General features: G+C 41.6%; 1 protein-coding gene across 3 annotated transcripts in view; it reads right to left on the bottom strand.

Annotated features, from left to right (window-relative positions):
* Positions 1-20,476, bottom strand: part of adamts17 (ADAM metallopeptidase with thrombospondin type 1 motif, 17) — a 329,457-nt gene that overhangs the window by 164,760 nt on the left and 144,221 nt on the right. For 2 of the 3 annotated variants that reach the window (XM_051711565.1, XM_051711576.1), the window contains exons 14-16: positions 10,047-10,174; positions 7,345-7,465; positions 6,584-6,658 (exon numbers count right to left, since the gene is read on the bottom strand). In XM_051711565.1, the coding sequence (XP_051567525.1) occupies positions 6,584-6,658; positions 7,345-7,465; positions 10,047-10,174 (324 nt within the window). The remainder of the gene's footprint in view (positions 1-6,583; positions 6,659-7,344; positions 7,466-10,046; positions 10,175-20,476) is intronic. The other variant, XM_051711587.1, reaches the window with a different exon arrangement.

The raw sequence follows: 20,476 nt of genomic DNA, 5'->3' as shown, positions 1-20,476 counted from the left end.
TTTTTTTATCTGGGTAAACCAACTGAACACACATACAAAAGAGACTGCACACAGATGTGACCCATTTCACTCTGAATGAAAAAGCCTGATTTAAAAACAAAGAAATCAACACCAACACCTTTTTGATGGGTTGCAAACTGTCACTGACATATCATTTTGAAGTTTGCACAAATATAGTCTGAATGGTCTGCAGTCTGGTACAAATGGTTACACTATTGGTCACATTAACATAATGCATGCCAACATGACAAACTATGTCATCAAATGTTAAAAATGATTGCGTAGTAAACTGTTTGTCAATGGGTAATTTTGGCCACTTGTTTTTCTGATCTTATGATGATGACCTACATTAATGTCAATATTGAGACCCAAGCCTACTGAGCATGTCTGCACTAATAAACTCTGTATGGCTTTATGAATGTTATGCCATGTATTCTTTTAACATAAGCAAGTAACCTTTACTCCAGCTCCATTCTGCACTGTAGCTGAGGCAACAGCTGCACAATAACTTATTTATCTCTCTTAATTGGCTAATCACAAGTACTAGCATTCATCAAATCTGTCAGGTCAGTGAGATCTCTTTAATAACAAATCAGAGCTATTAAGCAGAAGGTACTCACACTCACTCCCAGTGATTAAGATGGGTATGAGTGCTGAACACGCAGCAATCCAGAATTGGCCATGAATGGGGACCATATTGCAAACTCTCACACACTCAGCACTTCAACACATTCATAATAAAAACATCAACCTCGCAATGGATAGTCGATAATCGGTAAGTTATAAATAAACTATTCATTCTATCAGGGGAGAAAAAAAAAACTTCCAGACTACCACTACTTTACTACTACTACTACTTTAATCTCTCATTGAAGCATGTAAATCAAGTCAGTCATCTCTTCTGTGTTTTGGTCTTCCCTTTTGAATACAGTCTGGACTCTCCCATTCAAACGTAACGTGGCCCCCACATTTTGGGGCTTACCCATTTGCCTAGCAGCATGAGCCATTCCATGTAAATGCCTCAAAACAACAGAGCCATGGTAGCTATATTCAATTTGCCTTCCACAATTAAATTAATCCATTATTATCTTTAGTTTATAGAGGAGCTCAAATGAAATCTCCACTTTCACACTTTTGTGGACAATAATAGACAGCCGATGCAAAGACACTGACTTTGAGCATCTAAATCTTTCCTTCTCAAATCCAGCATACTGGTAAATCTTTACTCCAATTTCGCCTTGTCAGAATTGAATAGAATGAACCTGTCTCACAACAAATAAACCATCAAGCTCATATATTGTAGTTAAGGGGCGCATCTTTGTGAGGGCACCTTTCGTGCAGGCTTTTGGGTGACCATGGAGATGAGTCCATCCTTAGGCATCCTTTCAATGAGCTCCCTCATTTGGACTGTTATGAGCTATCATGTTTTATATACTTAATGGGCTCTGCATTCCGAATTCAGTTGGAAGATCAGCCATGAAAATTCAGACAGGGTCTTCCTAAGCAATAACTTAAGTTGTGTAACCCCCCTATATGTTGCATTTATTATTCCCAATGGTCTGCTTTCTGCTGCAGCAGTAATGTTGTATTCAGCTCATAACTCAGGTTGCGCAATGGGGGTTCTCCCCACTGCATGCTAGCCTTCACGTTTTTATGCTGCACTGACCTCATGTTCAGCATTGTAGGTTGTGGGGCAGTATTTCACCATGTTTCCGCTGAAGCCCTTTGTTTATGCTGCCATCAGTTTATGCCGCAGTTATAATGAGCTGCTGACTTTGCAGCTGCAAATCCCCTTCTCCTAACAAGTGCATCTGTACTGCCCCGGTTCCACAACTGCAGTGTCCTCTTCTCGGACTGTGTGACTAAGCCTTCTGCAACTGCGGTGCTGCTGCTTATCGACTCAATACTTCTAAGCAGCGCAAATGTGCTGTCCGGGTGCTGTAACTGCGGCCGTGTCTTTCAAGCTGGGTGACTAAGCCTCCCACGACACTGTAACTGCGGTGTGCTTTCTGCTTACCTGTACAATATTATGTTGTCCTTACGGATGCAGTTTTTCATCTCATCCTATCCATTTCAGTCTCCCTTATTTCCCTGTCTCTGGGCAGACCCTAATGTGAGGCTGCCTCTGCTATCACAGCTTTTATTGAATTGAAACTGTCCTGTCCAAGTTATTTTATACCTTTTTTGGGGGATCTCAGAGCTCAAGCCCTGTCCTGTGATGGAGCCCCTCAGTTATGGACAACACACCAAATCTATTGACCTTAAAGTGTTCCAGGAAAATATGAACCAGAACACTTGTGAAATTGTCCTAATAATCAATGCCTGTCAGTCAATAGGTTTATATTGTATTGTCATTTATGGTTCAATTACATCATTTGTGAAGTAGTTCATTCACTCATTATTTTTTTCTGACTTTCATATATAATATATATATATATATATATATATATATATATTTTTTTTTTTGTTTGTTTTTTTTTTCAAATCAAAGTCTTGTTGGTTTGGTTCATCATTTTTAACTTTTAAAACTCACTATTCATTTTTAAATCTGGAAAATAATTCCAGAACCAAACACTTTCTATCCTGAGGGAAAATAATGAGATACAGACCATTCAGTAGGTTAAGAACCTACTTTTGACTGCTCTTGAAGATCCGTTAAAATACCTCTAGGAAGAGAAAACTAGTTTCAGTAGCGCCATCCTACTCTGAACCCTTCGCTTAGAACTTTGGTACTCAACATTCAACTAGTGAGTGACATGTGTCCCTTTAATAACAGCTTTTTGCAACTTTTATTGATCACTGTAGCAGAGAGATGACAGAAAATTCTGGGAGAAGAAAGAGGAACGGGAAATGACATGAGCTAGACTCCGAATTGCGTTCCCTGCTTGAGCATCACAACTCAACCTGTCAAATTACATGCACTAACCACCAGGCAACAGCTCCAACTTCAAAATTGCTCTTTAACAAGTTTTCATTAAAGGCTTGTCAGTTGTAATAACTTCCAGTGTCATGGCAGGACAGATCAAAGTTGAAGAGTCTGGTAAATATCACAGTATGGTCATTACATGAAGAGAGCACTAAATAATGATATTTATATTGCATATTATATTGACAAGCTATATAAATGTCACTGTCATAGGAAACAATTGTCAGCAACAAGGAGAGAGATGTTAATTGAACCCAATTGCAGTTTTTAATGAAGATAATGTACAAATAGAAATAGCACAAGGCCTGATAAACAAAAGAACACCTTAGCTCAATGCCACTACAGAGCCTAGACGATGAGTGATGAAACACGAGGGAATATATACAGACATGGGAAATAACAACACAGTGAACAGCTGGGAACACTGATGGGAAACAGGTGAATGTAATGACAACGTGCCTGCTTGGAAATGTAGTGTGGGAGAAAAACTACAACATAAAAGTCCATGAAAGAGTCAAACTAAGAGTCTGTGAACATGAAGGGTTGTGACAGCAAGACTTATCACATAGGAAATTAATCAGTTGTTGTTGAACACTATGCAATCCAATCCAAGAATTTTGATGAAAGAAATATTTTTGGGAAAATTAGTCTTAGAAAGCTCCCGGCTTTAGACAACATTTAGCCTATTTTACTCAGCAAAGCACACCAACAACTGCTGAAAAAGTGTTGCTGTGTTATGCTCAGGTCAAGAGCTGTAACTTGACTGAAAGTTCAAACTATTACAACTTTGACTTTGTTTGCTGCTGACGCTTTGAAGCACAGCCAATGACCATGTTTACATGCACTTAAGAAAACGGTTTATTCCAGGGTTTTTCCAGAGAGCGGGTTATGAAACATCATGTAAATGAGAACGCTGATTTCCTTATGCCGTTTAACGGATTAAGAAAAGTGGTTTAACACACCTGGGTTTCTCCAGGAGAACGTGGCTTAATGTGGCCATTTAAACACATAAACGCCATTCTTACAGGTTTTTGAGAAGTGCACATGTGCGTGAACATATCGGATAACAAAGGTCATTGGATAGAGCCCAACAATAAGCCAAAACAGTGGAAATAATTTAACATTTCTGGGAGTATTCTTCTTCTTCAAGTGCCATATCCAATGGCATTGGCGACCATGCAATACCACTCCTTCCTATCCTTTGCCAGTCGCAGAAGCTTGATATTATCCATGCCTGTCCAGTTTGCAATATTCTGAATATATGTTTTTCTCTGCCACCCTCTGTTTCTCTTTCCCTCAATCTTTCCAGTTTAAAATAAATACTCCAGACCTTCTTTCCTCACACAATGGCTCAAAAACTCAGGTTGTTGTTTCCAGATCTTCCTGAGTTGCACCCTTTGAAGTGCTAATCAGGAACCACATTTCTGTTGTCTGTAATCGATCTTCCATTTCTTTTTAAATCAACCAACTCTCACAGCCATATTTTAGAATTGGCATTACATAGCAGTCTGGTACCCTAAGCATTGTTTCCATGGGGATTTGTAAATTACAAAGAAGGCTGCCCATTCTAGAGAAAGTCTCTTTAGCCATTGCATTTCTTCTCTCAATCTCTCTGTTGCACCTCCCATCTGATGTTATCCAACTTCCCAAATCGATAAAGCATTTCACTTGATTCAGACCTTCTCCATAGATTTTGATATTGATATTGCTGATAGCAGTTTCCTTTTGCTTTGCAACCACAAGGCATACCGTTTTCTTGCAGCTGATAAAAAGCCATTTCTACGCACTCTCAGATTCTGAGAACTTTATTCACTATTTGTTGGATGTATGATTCAGATCTATCTACCAGAACTATGTCATCTGCATATCTTAGATTGTTTATCTTTATACCACCTATCACTATTCCAGGAACTTCATCTAGCTTTCTCAGTATCCACTCACCATATACACTGAATAGATCTGGTGAGAAAGCACATCCTTGATGCATGCCTTTCTTGATTTCTACAAACTCCCCAATGTCAATACCAACTCTAATGGCTGATCTTTAGTTTTCTGGGAGTGCAATGGGAAAAGCACATACACTATAAACTATACCCATTTATACCATTGTGTTTACACCAGTGTGTTCACGTTCGCATATATGTGCTCGTATATTGGGGGAATCCCTGAGTTTTACATAAGAGGTAAACCCAACTATTGCAGTGCAATTCTCTTGCAGGTCGCGATGGAAAGTTAAGGGAACAAACACAGCAACAACTCTGGAACATCTGGAAATAAAGCAAAGCAACAGAGAATAAAATAGAAAAGTCTTCCTCGTATCCCATTTTTGTTATTTACACAAGCATCGTGGGGGAAATTACGTTGATGTGGAGAAAGCTGCTTACTTGCCGAGCCGCATGTATACATGAGTAGAGTAAACCGCTTATAGAGTGCATGTAAACTTGAATGCTACTTTCTCCCAATAACCCACTTTCATGCAATAAGGCGATTTCTAGTGTCCACATAAATGTAGTCATTGATTCGCATGGCAAATCATGGTTCTCTGGCCTTTAATAGGTCATCATGGTGTTGCCTAAGTTCTTGAACTAATAAAAATGTACCAAGAGCATCCTGAGACAAGCAAAGTTCCATTGACCCATGTTCATTAGCTTCTTTTTTTTCCTTCATATCTGCGATGTATCAAAGCAATCAGTGGGACTTTTTTAACCCGATGATATCACCCTTCAATGATACTATAAGCCCTAAGCACAACATTGTGCGATACATCATGCATGCAAAGTCAGTGGGCATGGCCATGAATTTTTGATATTTTCGTGCAAGCATGCGTTAAGTCTAGGTGCAAGTGGGTGGATGAAATCGCGCACGCAATGCGCTAATGGGCTGGGTCAAGTGCAATTTAATTCAGAGGTTTTTCTACAGTTAATGCACCATTTGCTTCCTATTATCCATTCCCTGTCAAATGAAGACATCCTATTCATAAGAATTTCATAGTGTAAGTGGGCTATATGTACTGCATTATAATTATAGAAATATGGACAGTTTGTGTCATAAGTTCAATAACTTCAATAACCAACTTGCTGTGAACTCTCTCTAGTTTTGTCTGTCATCGTTCCAGTGCTATGGTGTTTAGCGGTAAAATACTACAAAGGATGTTTGTGTTTCCTCCTGCCTCCAGACAGCAATGTATGTGTTCTCTATCTGCCTGTCTCATCTGCGTTTTTGATGGTGTTACGGGACGCTTGATGGTTTGCTGCTCTCCCATTGTTCATTGTTTTGTCATGTATATTTGTATCTCTGTTTACTGTTTTATGTTTAATTTCTGTAAAGCCTCTTTGAGCTTTGGAAAGGCGCAATACAAAATAAACATTATTATTATTATTATTATTATTATTATTATTATTATTATTATTATTAATGTACTTACATGCATGGTAGTAGTTTTAAAAGTGGTTTTAAATACATGGTTTTAAAAGTGATTGATAGCTCTTTAATATCATCTGCTGGAATCCCCAAACTGCAAATGCAGAAACTAAGTTTTGACTTTGCGCTGAGAATAGATTTGCTTCTCAGGCGTCATAGTGCTATTTCTTGACTGAAAGAGGACACACAAATACACACACACACACACACACACACTCACAAAACCATGCATCTTACATGAGAAACACTTGAGAACAGCTCTGGGTTTCGACATCACACACGTAGAAACCTTCTTACAATGGCTACGGGGGACTGAGAGACACAAAACCAACATGGTAAATAGAAGGGAACACTATGTCCCACAATGCAATGTGCTTGACTTGACCTCCCATTTCCAGTGTGATGAATGAACTGGACGCAATATGAGCCATGATCGTACTACCAAAAGATAAGAGGTTGTGTGACAACAGTGTAGCATACTACTGTTTAAAATGCTGCATACTGTGTTCTGTGCCACATACTCTGACAAAAGAGATTTCAGCAAAATCAATGTTTTGAGTTGGCTAGTAGGATGCTGCCTTAGGGCCCATTCAAACCAAACACATTCTTGAGCTAAAAAAGCTATATGGGGTGCAATGAATATACATAGAATGCAGAACGCAGATGTCTCAATACAATTAAAAAAATAATAATAATAATTTAATTAGAGTTCACTTGACACCACATCTTAAAATCAAGGCACTCCTGCATGAGATGCAGACAAAAAGGCAAGACACAGTGCAGCGGTCAAAGATGGTTGTTTTAATGCATTTTTAAATAGAAAAACTATTGAAAGACAGAGCAGACAGATGCAAAAACTTGTTCAATATGAATGGCCCCTTCAGCCAAATTTATCTTTAAAATACATTTAACACAAATTTATCTTTATAAACCTTGAATAAGATTTCTAACCAAAAAGTACTTTGTCACATTTATTTCTCTTTTTCTCCTTTACTCACCCGTCCCTTTGGAGTGGTGGAAGTCTCCTTTGATGATCTTGCAGGATTTGCCATCACCATTGCATACACCACACCAGTCTTCTTTAGCAGACGAACCAATAATGCCGTCACAACCTATTTTCTGCATGTAAAGAGACAACACAAAGGCATAACTCCTATTTCTTGATTCATGATTTACATTACAACCAGTGTTTTGCTGTCCTCTTCTGTATATCGCGGCCCCCTTCCACTGTTTCGTGGCCCCCTTCAGCTTATTGCGGTCCCCTTCATCATATCGTGGCTTGGTTTTTTGTTCATTTCATTCAATTATTTCTTAAAGGTAACAACTGTAAAATTAACAACCAAACAGGGGTCAAAGGCTTCACAAAGAGTAAACAGTTTTTTCATTTATATCTTTCAATTATTTATCTTCATTCAATAAATCCATCCAGTTCTGTTGAAAACCACAAAAAAATTGTGGTTTATCAATATGGGTTTTTAAATGAATGATATTTTGGTCTCTAACTAATTTATACGTTGAATATAAGTTGTAATTGTTAAAATGGATGCATAACTTCAGACATGACAAAACCATGTTTAGTGAAATTGTCATATCTCATAAATCAAGACCAAGGAGATTGCATACTTAAAATGTCATTAGCAAATTTGGTGGTATCAGTGCAGTATAAATGTTGCTAATTTAACTGATGTATTATCAGGATTCAAAGAAAGTCATTCTTCATTTTACTTCAGGAATGTTCTGAATGTTCTCAATGTTCTGAAATTCTGTTACAGGAATAAAGTTGCTGTTGAACTCTTTGTGGAGTTGGTGTACTGAGTACATATCAACAGCCAGCAGCTAAACTAAAATGGTTCCACAACACAAATGTGGTTTTTCCAGTAGCTTCCAAGCACATTTGAGCATTATTGTATTTGCTTGCATTACTTACATTGTTCATATCACTGATACAAACATGTCTGATACAAAAACAAACCCTTAGACACACATACAGTATGCATGCACAAATGGGAACATACACACAAATGGTAGAGGTCTCTGTGCAACCAAATATGCCATGACCCAGTTTTGCAAATAGTAGAATGATTTCTACTTATCTATAACACACCAAACAAAACAACAGAAAATATACTGTACATATTACAATTTAATAATGATACAATATTATTGCAAAATATCAGTATCATAATTATAATAATAATAAAAACATTGATCGACAAGCAATCTCAGTTCCACACAATTAAAAATGTGCCCGAATGGAATTCATAGCGCAGTGCAAGTACAGTATGTGTTGCATTCTCAACATTGTCGCAATGGGCTCGGCAGCTACAGGGCTGCATACTTGCAATGTATTGACCAAGAATTCTGCGTTTTTATTATTGTTTAAAGTATGTTTTTGGTAATATGGTATTTAATGTGTCTTACACGCTCTGTGGTGTGTCATGTAAAGTGGCTTTACAGTGATACTGGCTGGCAGCAGCGAGTACAACATAACACTCATACACATAACTGCACACAGACACACATACACACACACAGTCAGTATACACCAGACAAGGAGCTTGTGTTCTTGAAAAACACTAAAAAACTTTGGAATTGTGACATCAGTCAAAAAATCTGGGATAATATTATCTTTTCAATTACACCGAAAGAATCTTTCATTCTCGTTTGGATCGTGTGTAAAGATAATGTCTTGCCTTTAATTGTCACTTTTATGAAATCCAGGCCATCTCTGTAAATGATTTGCTTCTTAATTTGCTAATTTGCTTAAAGTCTGTACAAAGCAGAATTTAATGAATATAGTGTAAATGGTTCTTTAAATCTTATTTTTGCTTAAAGATCCTGGCACAGAGCATCCCTTCACTAACTCTTTTTTTTGCCACAAATTTTGACTTTAACAATATGAGCGCTGACTCCAGATCAGTGATGTTTTGATTGTGGTCAGCACAAATCAGAGGAAGATCTGATCCTGAATCAGTGCCTCTGTTCTGAAATACTCGACTTCCTGTAGAGCAGTCAAGGCAGAGTTTTGTTTATATTATAACATGAATGGTTGTAGTCAATGTTCAGGTCTGATTAATCCCGCAATTTACAAGAGTATTTACAGTAACAACATGTGTCTGTATATATAAAATATGTGTATTATAGAGAACGTGGCAAAATCATTTCCAGACACTTTGACTTTGCAGGCCTTTTTTCCAAGTTTTTTTTCTCTCAATATCTTACTCTTTTTCTTTCTCTCTCTCGCAAATGTGTGGCACATTAGCACACGTGTTGATCCCCTCGTGAGGTCATGTGGTTGTATTAAACCAGGCAGTTTGCTGCAGACTGTGAACGTCTTTTCAAGACTGAAGCTTGAGGCCCTGTGCACACTTAAAGGCTCTATATGACTAACCTCAGATAAGGTTTTAAACAGGTTAGAAATCTGTTGCAGCATCTGCAACTAGTCACAGTGTGTCTCACAAGTGTGTATACACGCTGCAATCTTGGACTTAAAACATCAAAGGTGTCAAGCTTGATTATTGTAGTTTGTACATGGCTTTACTAGTGAATAAAAACCAGTTAGACAATATACAAATTATATATAAAATAAAATGTAACATTTAATCTTGTGAGTGCAACTGATGGACGGAATGGGCACTGTCATTGCAGTTGAGTGTTCTGGGTGGTTGCTAGGGCATTGCTACTGGCCATGATTACCCACCTGACACTTTCCGCTCACACACAGGTCACTCTCATAGGGTCCACACAGCGTTCCATCCAGAACACGCTCTGCCACTAGCACTGGCGCTTCCCTGCCGAATGGCGTACAGTACAAAGCGCACGGCTTTTCTGGGGGGAAAAAAATAAACATACATTAAACATACACAAGTAAACGCCTTGTTTAACATAACCATAAATGCATCTTACACTTACATGTATTGTTTTTAATGTGCATGCTTGTGGTGTTTTTCATGAATTTTAAAATTATTATAATTATTTATTTATTGGATACAGTCAGTCTTACAATTAAGTTTGAAGTTGAAAGAGCCATACTTTTCTCTACTTTAGCCTAGAATGCATCAAACGTATTAATGGTATTATGTGGTATACTTGTTCTGAGAAGCCTAATTAAGAAGATCACAAGCCTGTTTTCTGACTGACATGTTCTGATTCGTGAGCTATCCTGCACTCCTTCAGTCTGGTGAAGATGAATGTTCTGATAGAATGAATGTAAGTGACTTAAGTTTTGACAGTTTGTACTATTTTGATTGAAAAGGAGGTGGTTTTTATTTTAGTGCTGCTGTTTTATTGCTTTCCTCACTGAGCGGAGGCTTGTCAGGTAAACTAATTCCAGAAAAACTAGCTCTTCTTTGAAATGGAAAGGAAATATCAAAACAAATCAAAAAGTGTATACAGTTCCATTAAGTTACTCAGTCATATCAAATATACAGTTGTGCTCAAAAGTTTGCATACCCTTGGAGAATTGGTAATATATGTACCATTTTTAAAGAAAACATGAGTGAGCAGGCAAAACACATTTCTTTTATTTCTTATGGGATTCATATTCAACTGTAGGTTATAACAGGATGGCATAATCATAAAACAAAACATGGCAACAAAGAAAAAAATGAAATGACCCCTGTTCAAAAGTCTGCATACCCTTAGTTCTTAATACTGTGTATTGCCCCCTTTAGCATCAATGACAGCGTGCAGTCTTTTGTAATAGTTGTCTATGAGGCCCCAAATTCTTGCAGGTGGTATAGCTGCCCATTCGTCTTGGCAAAATGCCTCCAGGTCATGCAAAGTCTTTGATCATCTTACATGAACCGCACGTTTGAGATCTCCCCAGAGGGGCTCGATGATATTAAGGTCAGGAGACTGTGATGACCACTCCAGAACCTTCACCTTTTTCTGCTGTAACCACTGGAGAGTCAACTTGGCCTTGTGCTTAGGGTCATTGTCATGCTGGAAAGTCCAAGTGCGTCCCATGCGCAGCTTTCGTGCAGAAGAATGCAAATTGTCTGCCAGTATTTTCTGATAACATGTTGCATTGATTTTGCCATCAATTTTCACAAGATTCTCCTTGCCTTTAGAGCTCACACCCCCCCAAAACATCAGTGAGCCACCACCATGCTTCACAATGGGGATGATATTCTTTTCACTACAGGCCTTGTTGACCCCTCTTTATGGTTGTGACCATAAAGCTCTATTTTGGTCTCGTCACTCCAAATTACAGTGTGCCAGAAGCTGTGAGGCGTGTCAAGGTGTTGTCGGGCATATTGTAACCAGGCTTTTTTGTGGCATCTGCGCAGTAAAGGCTTCTTTCTGGCAACTCGACCATGCAGCTCATTTTTGTTCAAGTATCGTTGTATTGTGCTCCTTGAAACAACCACACCGTCTTTTTTCAAAGCAGCCTGTATTTCTCCTGAGGCTACCTGTGGGTTTTTCTTTGTATCCTGAACAATTCTTCTGGCAGTTGTGGCTGAAATCTTTCTTGGTCTACCTGACCTTGGCTTGGTATCAAGAGATCCCCGAATTTTTCACTTCTTAATAAGTGATTGAACAGTACTGACTGGCATTTTCAAGGCTTTGGATATCTTTTTATATCCTTTTCCATCTATATAAAGTTCCATTACCTTGTTACGCAGGTCTTTTGACAGTTCTTTTCTGCTCCCCATGGCTCAGTATCTAGCCTGCTCAGTGCATCCAGGTGAGAGCTAACAAACTCATTGATTATTTATACACAGACACTAATTGCAATTTAAAAAGCCACAGGTGTGGGAAATTAACCTTTAATTGTCATTTAAACCTGTGTGTGTCACCTTGTGTGTCTGTAACAAGGCTCAACATTCAAGGGTATGTAAATCATCAATCAGAACACTATAAAGTCTCACCAATCTCCCTCAGCCTTTGTCTAGTCACGTTTGGACCAGCTTCTAAAGTGACCTACTCAACCTTGATTCTAGTATCGTGAGTTATTTACCTGTCAGTCATCGTTTATCTTAGTTAATGTTAATTCTGATTTAATCAGTGATTTCAGCTTGTTTGTTCTCTGTGTTTTCCTTGAGCTCCATAAATAAACTGCATCTGGGTTCAACTCCTCGTCTCAGCTTCATAACAGAAGACTAGACCATTAAACACGAACCCAGCAGGATCAACGTCTACCATGGAGCGTTTTCTTGAACATGAGCAACAACAAATACAACATGAAAAGGCGCTTCATGACCTTCAACGTCAACTGGAGAAACTATCACTCACCTCGACTGCCGCAACATGTCCTCTTGCACCGGAATTCACTTCAGCCCAGGTAGTATCAGTCTCTGATTCTCCTCCTACCTTTGTTCCATTCCCTGATAACTTATGCCCTCTGAAATCTTTCTCTGGCGACGCTGAAACCTGCAGCGGCTTCCTCCTTCAATGTTCAATGGCTTTTGAATTGCAACCCCAACACTTCTCCATGGATTGCTCCAAAATAGCATATATTATTTCTCTCCTCTCTGGGAAGGCTCTACAATGGGGTGATGCCATCTGGAAACAGGGAGGTCCCACAGCTTAGTCCATCGATGCCTTCACAACCCATTTCCATGAGGTTTTTGAGTCCGCTACTGGAGCCTCCTTTGCCAGTGAACAATTAAGCCGGCTTCACCAAGGAAAGCTGTCTGTTGCAGATTACGCCCTGCGCTTTCGAACGCTCGCCTCCGCCAGTCACTGGAACGAGCCAGCCCTGATTACTCGCTATCGCCAGTGTCTAAACAAATCCCTTCAAATTCACCTAGCTAGTGTGGATGACTCTCTTGGACTGGAGTCTCTCATTCAATTCTCTCTTCGTGTGGATCCCCGCCTAAAACAGTGCTCAACAAATCGCAACTATTCAGCCCCGCCACTTCCCATAACAAAGACTGAGGAGGAGGAGCCTATGCAACTAGGCACAACCCACCTAACTCCGACTGAACGAAGGAGGCGGATTATTAACAACCTTTGCCTCTACTGTGGAGTGGCAGATCATCACATATCCACATGTCCCATTCGTCCCCCTAGGCTGCTGGTAAGCTCAGTTTCCTGTGATCCTGTATGTGGGAAACCTTTTAGTATAACCATTACGGTTTTGACTTCCACCTCCTCAATCCTTGTTCATGTCCTTCTGGACTCCGGTTCGGCAGGCAACTTCATTGCTCCCTCCCTCGTCAAACAGCTCCACCTCCGGACAGAACCAGTAATTAAGCCTTTACCCATCCTCTCAGTCGTTGGCAAACACATCGGCTCAGGCTTAATTACACACCAGACTGCACCACTCACCATCCAATTAGGAGCCCTAAATGCAGAACCATTGCCATTACTCATTCTCCCCGATTACTCGGACTACCTCGGCTACTCCATCATAATCCAGTTATTTCTTGGTCCACCAAAGAGGTAGCTGCCTGGGGTGAACGATGCTTTACCCAATGCCTTGCGTTACCCATCCGCCCTTCACCATCTAGATCCATCCATTGCTTGGCCACTTCTGTAGAGAGCCCTCATCCTGAACACCTCCATCCTGTCAGGTTACCAGGATTATCTACAGGTTTTTAGTGCTCAAAATGCCTCCCAACTCCCTCCACACCGTCCCTGGGATTGTGCCATAGATCTACTCCCGGGCTCATCTCTCCCTAGAGGCAAGATATATCCCTTGTCGGTACCCGAGCAGAGAGCTATGGAGGAATATGTGGAAGAGGCCCTGAAACAGGGCTATATTAGCCCATCGACATCTCCAGCCGCATCAAGTTTCTTCTTTGTGGCCAAAAAGGATGGAGGCCTTCGCCCTTACATTGACTACCGTGCCCTTAACAGTATCACCGTAAAGTTCTCCTATCCATTGCCTTTGGTGCCAGCTGCTTTAGAACTTCTTCAAGGGGCCAACATTTTCACTAAACTCGACTTCCGCAGTGCTTATAATCTTATCCGTATCCATAATGTGGACGAGTTTGAATATCGGGTGACACCGTATTGCCTAGTCAATGCCCCATCAGTGTTCCAGTCTTACATGAATGAGATTTTCCGTGATGTACTCCATCGTTTTGTCCTGGTTTATATAGATATTCTCATCTACTCCACATCTCTAAAGGAACACATTCACCATGTAAGACTTGTGCTAAAATGCCTACAGGAACACAGTCTGTACCTGAAGGCCGAAAAATGCCTCTTCCACCAGTCCTCCAATCAATTTCTGGGTTATATCATCAGTTCCAGCGGAGTTCAGAAGGACACTTCCAAGGTACAAGCCGTAACTACCTGGCCCCAACCTACCACCGTTACAGAGTTACAGAGGTTCCTTGGTTTTGCCAACTTTTATCGGAGATTTATCCGGAACTTCAGCACTGTGGTAGCCCCTCTCACCAGCCTTCTAAGAGGTAAACCCAAGATCCTCTCTTGGTCTCCACAAGCCTCTAAAGCCTTCCAGCTTTTAAAGACCTTCTTTACCTCAGCACCCATCCTCATAAACCCAACCCAGACCTTCCCTTCATCGTCGAGGTAGACACTTCAACCTCAGGGGTAGGGGCCATACTCTCCCAGCATCAAGGTAATCCTCCCAAACTGTACCCTTGTGCTTTCTATTCAAAGAAACTTTCTCCTTCCGAGATGAACTATGACTTTGGGAACAGAGAACTGGCCATCAAGCTGGCAATTGAAGAATGGCGCCACTGGCTGGAGGGCGCTCTCCATCCCTTTACTATAATCACCGACCATCACAATCTTGAATATCTGCGGTCTGCTAAATGCCTAAACCCACGTCAAGCAAGATGGGCACTGTTCTTCACCTGTTTCCACTTTACTGTCACCTATCGCCCTGGATCCAAAAATACTAAAGCCGATGCCCTTTCTAGGTTGCACTCCTCTGACCAGTCCACCTCATTACCAGCACCCATCCTTTCTCCTTCACTCTTTGTCAACACCCTACAGTGGGACATTGACCAACTATACACCCAGGAAGCTGCCTTAGAACCTGCACCAGAAGCCTGTCCACCCAACTTAACCTACATCCCATCTGCACTCTGCACAGCACTCCTCAAGTGGTTCCACTCTTCTCCTGGATCTGGACAGCCTGGAATCTTCCATACCCTTGAGCTACTTAAAAACAAGTACTGGTGGCCTTATCAAGTCTGGGACGTTACCAGTTTCATCTGCTCCTGCTCTGACTGTGCCATGACAAAAGCACCCTGACATCTCCCAGCAGGTAAGCTTTTGCCTTTTCCCATTCCATGCCGTCCTTGGTCCCACATTGGTGTAGACTTCGTTACTGACCTTCCTCCTTCCCAAGGGTTTACTTGTATCCTAGTAGCAGTAGACCGGTTTTCCAAATCATGCCGGCTGGTTCCCCTCAAGGGTCTCCCCATTGCCATGGAGACCGCAGAGGTACTTTTCCAATACGTCTTCCGGAACTTTGGACTGCCCGAGGATATAGTATTGGACAGGGGACCTCAATTCATCTCAAGGGTATGGAAGGCCTTCTTTAACCATCTGGGTGTCTCGATCAGTCTCTCCGCAGGTTACCATCCTCAGTCCAATGGCCAGACGGAGAGGAAGATCCAGGAGATAGGATGGTTCCTTTGTACCTACTGCCATACCAACCAACAGGAGTGGAGCCGCTACCTACCCTGGGCAGAATATGCCCAGAACTCTCTCCGCCACCCTTCCACTGGTCTCACCTCGTTTCAATGTGTCCTTGGATACCAACCACCTCTGTTTCCCTGGTCTGGAGAACTTTCCAAAGTACCAGCTGTGGATCACTGTTTCCGTAACAGAGAATGGACCTGGAACGCTGCTCATGTACACCTTCAGCGTGCTGTTCGATGCCAGAAGACCCAAGCTGACACCAGACATTCTACCACTCCCAAGTACCATCCAGGGCAGAAGGTCTGGCTGTCCACCAGGGACATTCGTCTCAAGCTCCCCTGCCGAAAGCTAAATCCCCATTTCATCGGCCCATTCACCATCACAAAACAAGTTAATCCTGTCACATACCATCTGGCATTGCCTTCACAATATCATATCTCTCCTTCATTCCATGTATCCCTTCTGAAACCTCATATATGTTCTCCCCGTTCTCCCTCTACAGAGTCTGATAAGGGTAACCCACCTCTGCCGCTGCTCCTGGAGATGGCCCAGCTTACACCGTCAAGGCCATCTTGGACTCTCGACGTCGCCTGGGTCGACTAGAATACCTTGTCAATTGGGAGGGCTATGGTCCAGAGGCACAGTCCTGGGTTCCCCGACATGACATCCTGGACCCATCACTTCTCACTCACTTCCATAACCAACATCCTGATCATCCAGCTCCTCGTGGTCGAGGTCACCCCAGATGTCGAGTGTTCTGGTCCACGGGAGCTGCCCATTGGGGGGGGGGGTACTGTCATGCCCTCGTCAGTCTCTGCTCCTCTAAACCCCTTGCACTCTCCTTGATTATTGATTATTTTCACCTGCTCCCCATCAAATCATCAATCAGAACACTATAAAGTCTCACCATTCTCCCTCAGCCTTTATCTAGTCTCGTTTGGACCATCTTCTAAAGTGACCTACTCAACCTTGATTCTAGTATCATGAGTTATTTACCTGTCAGTCATCGTTTATCTTAGTTAACATTAATTCTGATTTAATCAGTGATTTCTCCTTGTTTGTTCTCTGTGTTTTCCTTGAGCTCCATAAATAAACTGCATCTCGTCTCGGCTTCATAACAGCCACGTTGGATTTCTACTGCTTTCCAGATACTGAATTTAAAAACCATTTTGGATTAGATTCAAATCGATTTGGTTAAGGAATTTTAGAGATGAATTTAGACTCATCAGTGCTCTAACAAAGCATAACATTCACCCTCTAGCTCATAAGCTATCCAGTAATGAGCAAGCATATATGTCCCAAGTGGCATTTTTCCACACAATTGTAGAACTAGTACCTGAAAGATTTCAGCCACAACTGCCAGAAGAATTGTTCGGGATACAAAGAAAAACCCACAGGTAACCTCAGGAGAAATACAGGCTGCTCTGGAAAAAGACAGTGTGGTTGTTTCAAGGAGCACAATACTTGTTGACCCCTCTCCAAACATAGCGCTTATGGTTGTGACCATAAAGCTTTATTTTGGTCTCGTCACACCAAATTACAGTGTGCAAGAAGTTGTGAGGCGTATCAGTGTGTTGTCGGCATATTGTTTTTTGTGGCATTGGCTTCTTTCTGGCAACTCAACCATGAAGCTCATTTTTGTTCAAGTATTGTCATATTGTGCTCCTTGAAACAACCACACTGTCTTTTTCCAGAGCAGCCTGTATTTCTCCTGAGGTTACCTGTGGGTTTTTCTTTGTATCCTGAACAATTCTTCTGGCAGTTGTGGCTGAAATCTTTCTTGGTCTACCTGACCTTGGCTTGGTATCAAGAGATCCCCGAATTTTCCACTTCTTAATAAGTGATTGAACAGTACTGACTGGCATTTTCAAGGCTTTGGATATCTTTTTATATCCTTTTCCATCTATATAAAGTTCCATTACCTTGTTACGCAGGTCTTTTGACAGTTCTTTTCTGCTCCCCATGGCTCAGTTTCTAGCCTGCTCAGTGCATCCACATGAGAGCTAACAAACTCTTTGACTATTTATACACAGAAACTAATTGCAATTTTAAAAGCCACAGGTGTGGGAAATTAACCTTTAATTGCCATTTAAACCTGTGTGCATCACCTTGTGTGTCTGTAAGAAGGCCAAACATTCAAGGGTATGTAAACTTTTGATCAGGGCCATTTGGGTGATTTCTGTTACCATTATGATTTAAAAAGGAGCCAAACAACTATGTGATAATAAATGGCTTCATATGATCACTATCCTTAAATTCCTTAAATTATTTTCAAAATCAATGCCAAAATTTCACAATTTCTGCCAGGGTATGCAAACTTTTGAGCACAACTGTACCTAACACAATGTATATACTACATGTAACAATTAATGAGGGGAAAGGAGGAAGCTGGGACCGGGTTGACAAAGCACATAGACATTTATTGTCGAAGACTTTTCAATGTTCCACAATAAGACTTTTCAGCCAAACATTCAACATATGCGCTGCTATTCAGCACCCGTGCTTCAAACACGCAGTCCCACACAGACAGCTTCACACATCTCTCTCTCTCTCGCCTGCCGCTGTCTCTTCTCCTTAAGTACTCCCGCCGCCCCTTTCTGGAACGTGAGACCGGTGTGGCAAGCAGGTGAAAGTCATTCACCACTTATCTTCCTGGCCTCGTTCTGCCCTAGACGCCGCTCGGCTCTGCCCTGCTCACCACACTACAGTATATACACAATAATCATGGAACAGAAATTATTTCATGATCCATTATTCTCTTGTAGTCCTGCTTAATTCTCTTTATTTTCAATCTACACAGTTTAATGTCATCAAAGCCTAATTTCACAAGGCAATCAGATTATTTGTTCACTTTGTTTCTGGTTGACGTTTCAAGCTCATGCTGCATATTTTGTTCTCCATAAATACTCAGCAGAATCTACAGCATCTGTCCATCTATCCATTTTGATTTAAAAGCCTACAATAGCAACAACTCAAAAGTTTTTTTTTTGTTTGTTTTATTTTTTTGGGGGGATTTTTCCCCTTTTTCTCCCAATTTGGAATGCCCAATTCCCAATACGCTTTAAGTCCTCGTGGTCGCATAGGGATTCGCCTCAGTCCAGGTGGCGGAGGACGAATCCCAGTTGCCTCCGCGTCTGAGACAGTCAACCCGCGCATCTTATCACGTGGCTTGTTGAGCGTATTGCCACGGAGACATAGCGCATGTGGAGGCTTCAAGCCATCCACCGCGGCAACCACGCTCAATTCACCATGCGCCCACCTAGAACAAACCACATTATAGCGACCACGAGGAGGTTGCTATAAACACCTGTCTTCTCTATGCAACTCTTCTGTCTCAATGTTCTCTCCTCTGACTGACACTGAGGTCTCTAAACTCCTCCTCTCCAACCACCCCACCACCTGTTCCCTTGACCCCATTCCTTCCCACCTTCTCCAGGCCATTTCTCCATCCATCCTACCTGCACTCACACACATAATTAACACATCTCTACTTACAGGCACTTTTCCCACTACATTTAAGCAGGCTCGAGTAACCCCGCTGCTGAAGAAACCCGCACTTAATCCCACACAAATAGAACACTACAGACCAGTCTCTCTCATACCATTCATGGCAAAAACACTTGAAAGGGCAGTTTCCAATCAAATCTCTGCCTATCTCTCACAGAACAAGCTGCTGGATGACAATCAGTCAGGCTTTAAAAGTGGACACTCCACTGAGACCGCCCTGCTGTCTGTCACCGAGTCGCTGAGATGAGCGAAAGCTGAATCCAGATCATCAGTCCTGATTCTGCTGGACCTTTCTGCAGCCTTTGACACAGTCAACCATCAGATATTACTCTCTACCCTTTCCTCGCTGGGCATCACAGGAACTGTGCTTGACTGGTTTAATTCCTATCTCTCAGGTAGGTCCTTCAAGGTAGCCTGGAGAGGTGAGGTATCCAAGCCACATCAGCTACTTACTGGGGTACCTCAGGGATCAGTGCTTGGGCCACTTCTCTTCTCTATATACACAACATCACTGGGACCCATCATTCAAGCACATGGTTTCTCCTACCACTGTTACGCTGATGACACGCAACTCTACTTGTCTTTCCAGCCCAACGACACCACAGTGACTGCTCGAATTTCTGCCTGTCTGGCGGACATCTCGGCCTGGATGAAGGAGCACCACCTGCAACTCAACCCAGCCAAGACTGAACTCCTTGTCTTTCCAGCCAACCCTGATGTTGAACACAACATCACCGCGCAGCTGGGTGCAACTACAGTAATGCCTTCCAAATCGATCAGAAATCTAGGGGTAACCATCGACAACAGACTAAATTTCACAGACCACATCTCAAAGACCGCAAGATCATGTAGATTTACACTCTACAATATCAGGAAGGTAAGACCCTTACTCTCTGAACATGCCACACAACTGCTTGTCCAGTCACTTGTCATAACTAGACTGGACTACTGTAACGCTCTCATTGCAGGCCTCCCTGCATGTGCAACTAGACCCCTCCAAATGATCCAGAATGCAGCAGCATGTCTGGTCTTTAATGAACCAAAGAGAGCACA

Source organism: Myxocyprinus asiaticus, chromosome 1 (assembly GCF_019703515.2).
Source record: "Myxocyprinus asiaticus isolate MX2 ecotype Aquarium Trade chromosome 1, UBuf_Myxa_2, whole genome shotgun sequence".
In the NCBI taxonomy this organism is placed as follows: Eukaryota; Metazoa; Chordata; class Actinopteri; order Cypriniformes; family Catostomidae; genus Myxocyprinus; species Myxocyprinus asiaticus.
The sequence above is the reverse complement of the archived record's forward strand: the minus strand, read 5'-3'. Positions and strand labels throughout refer to the sequence as shown.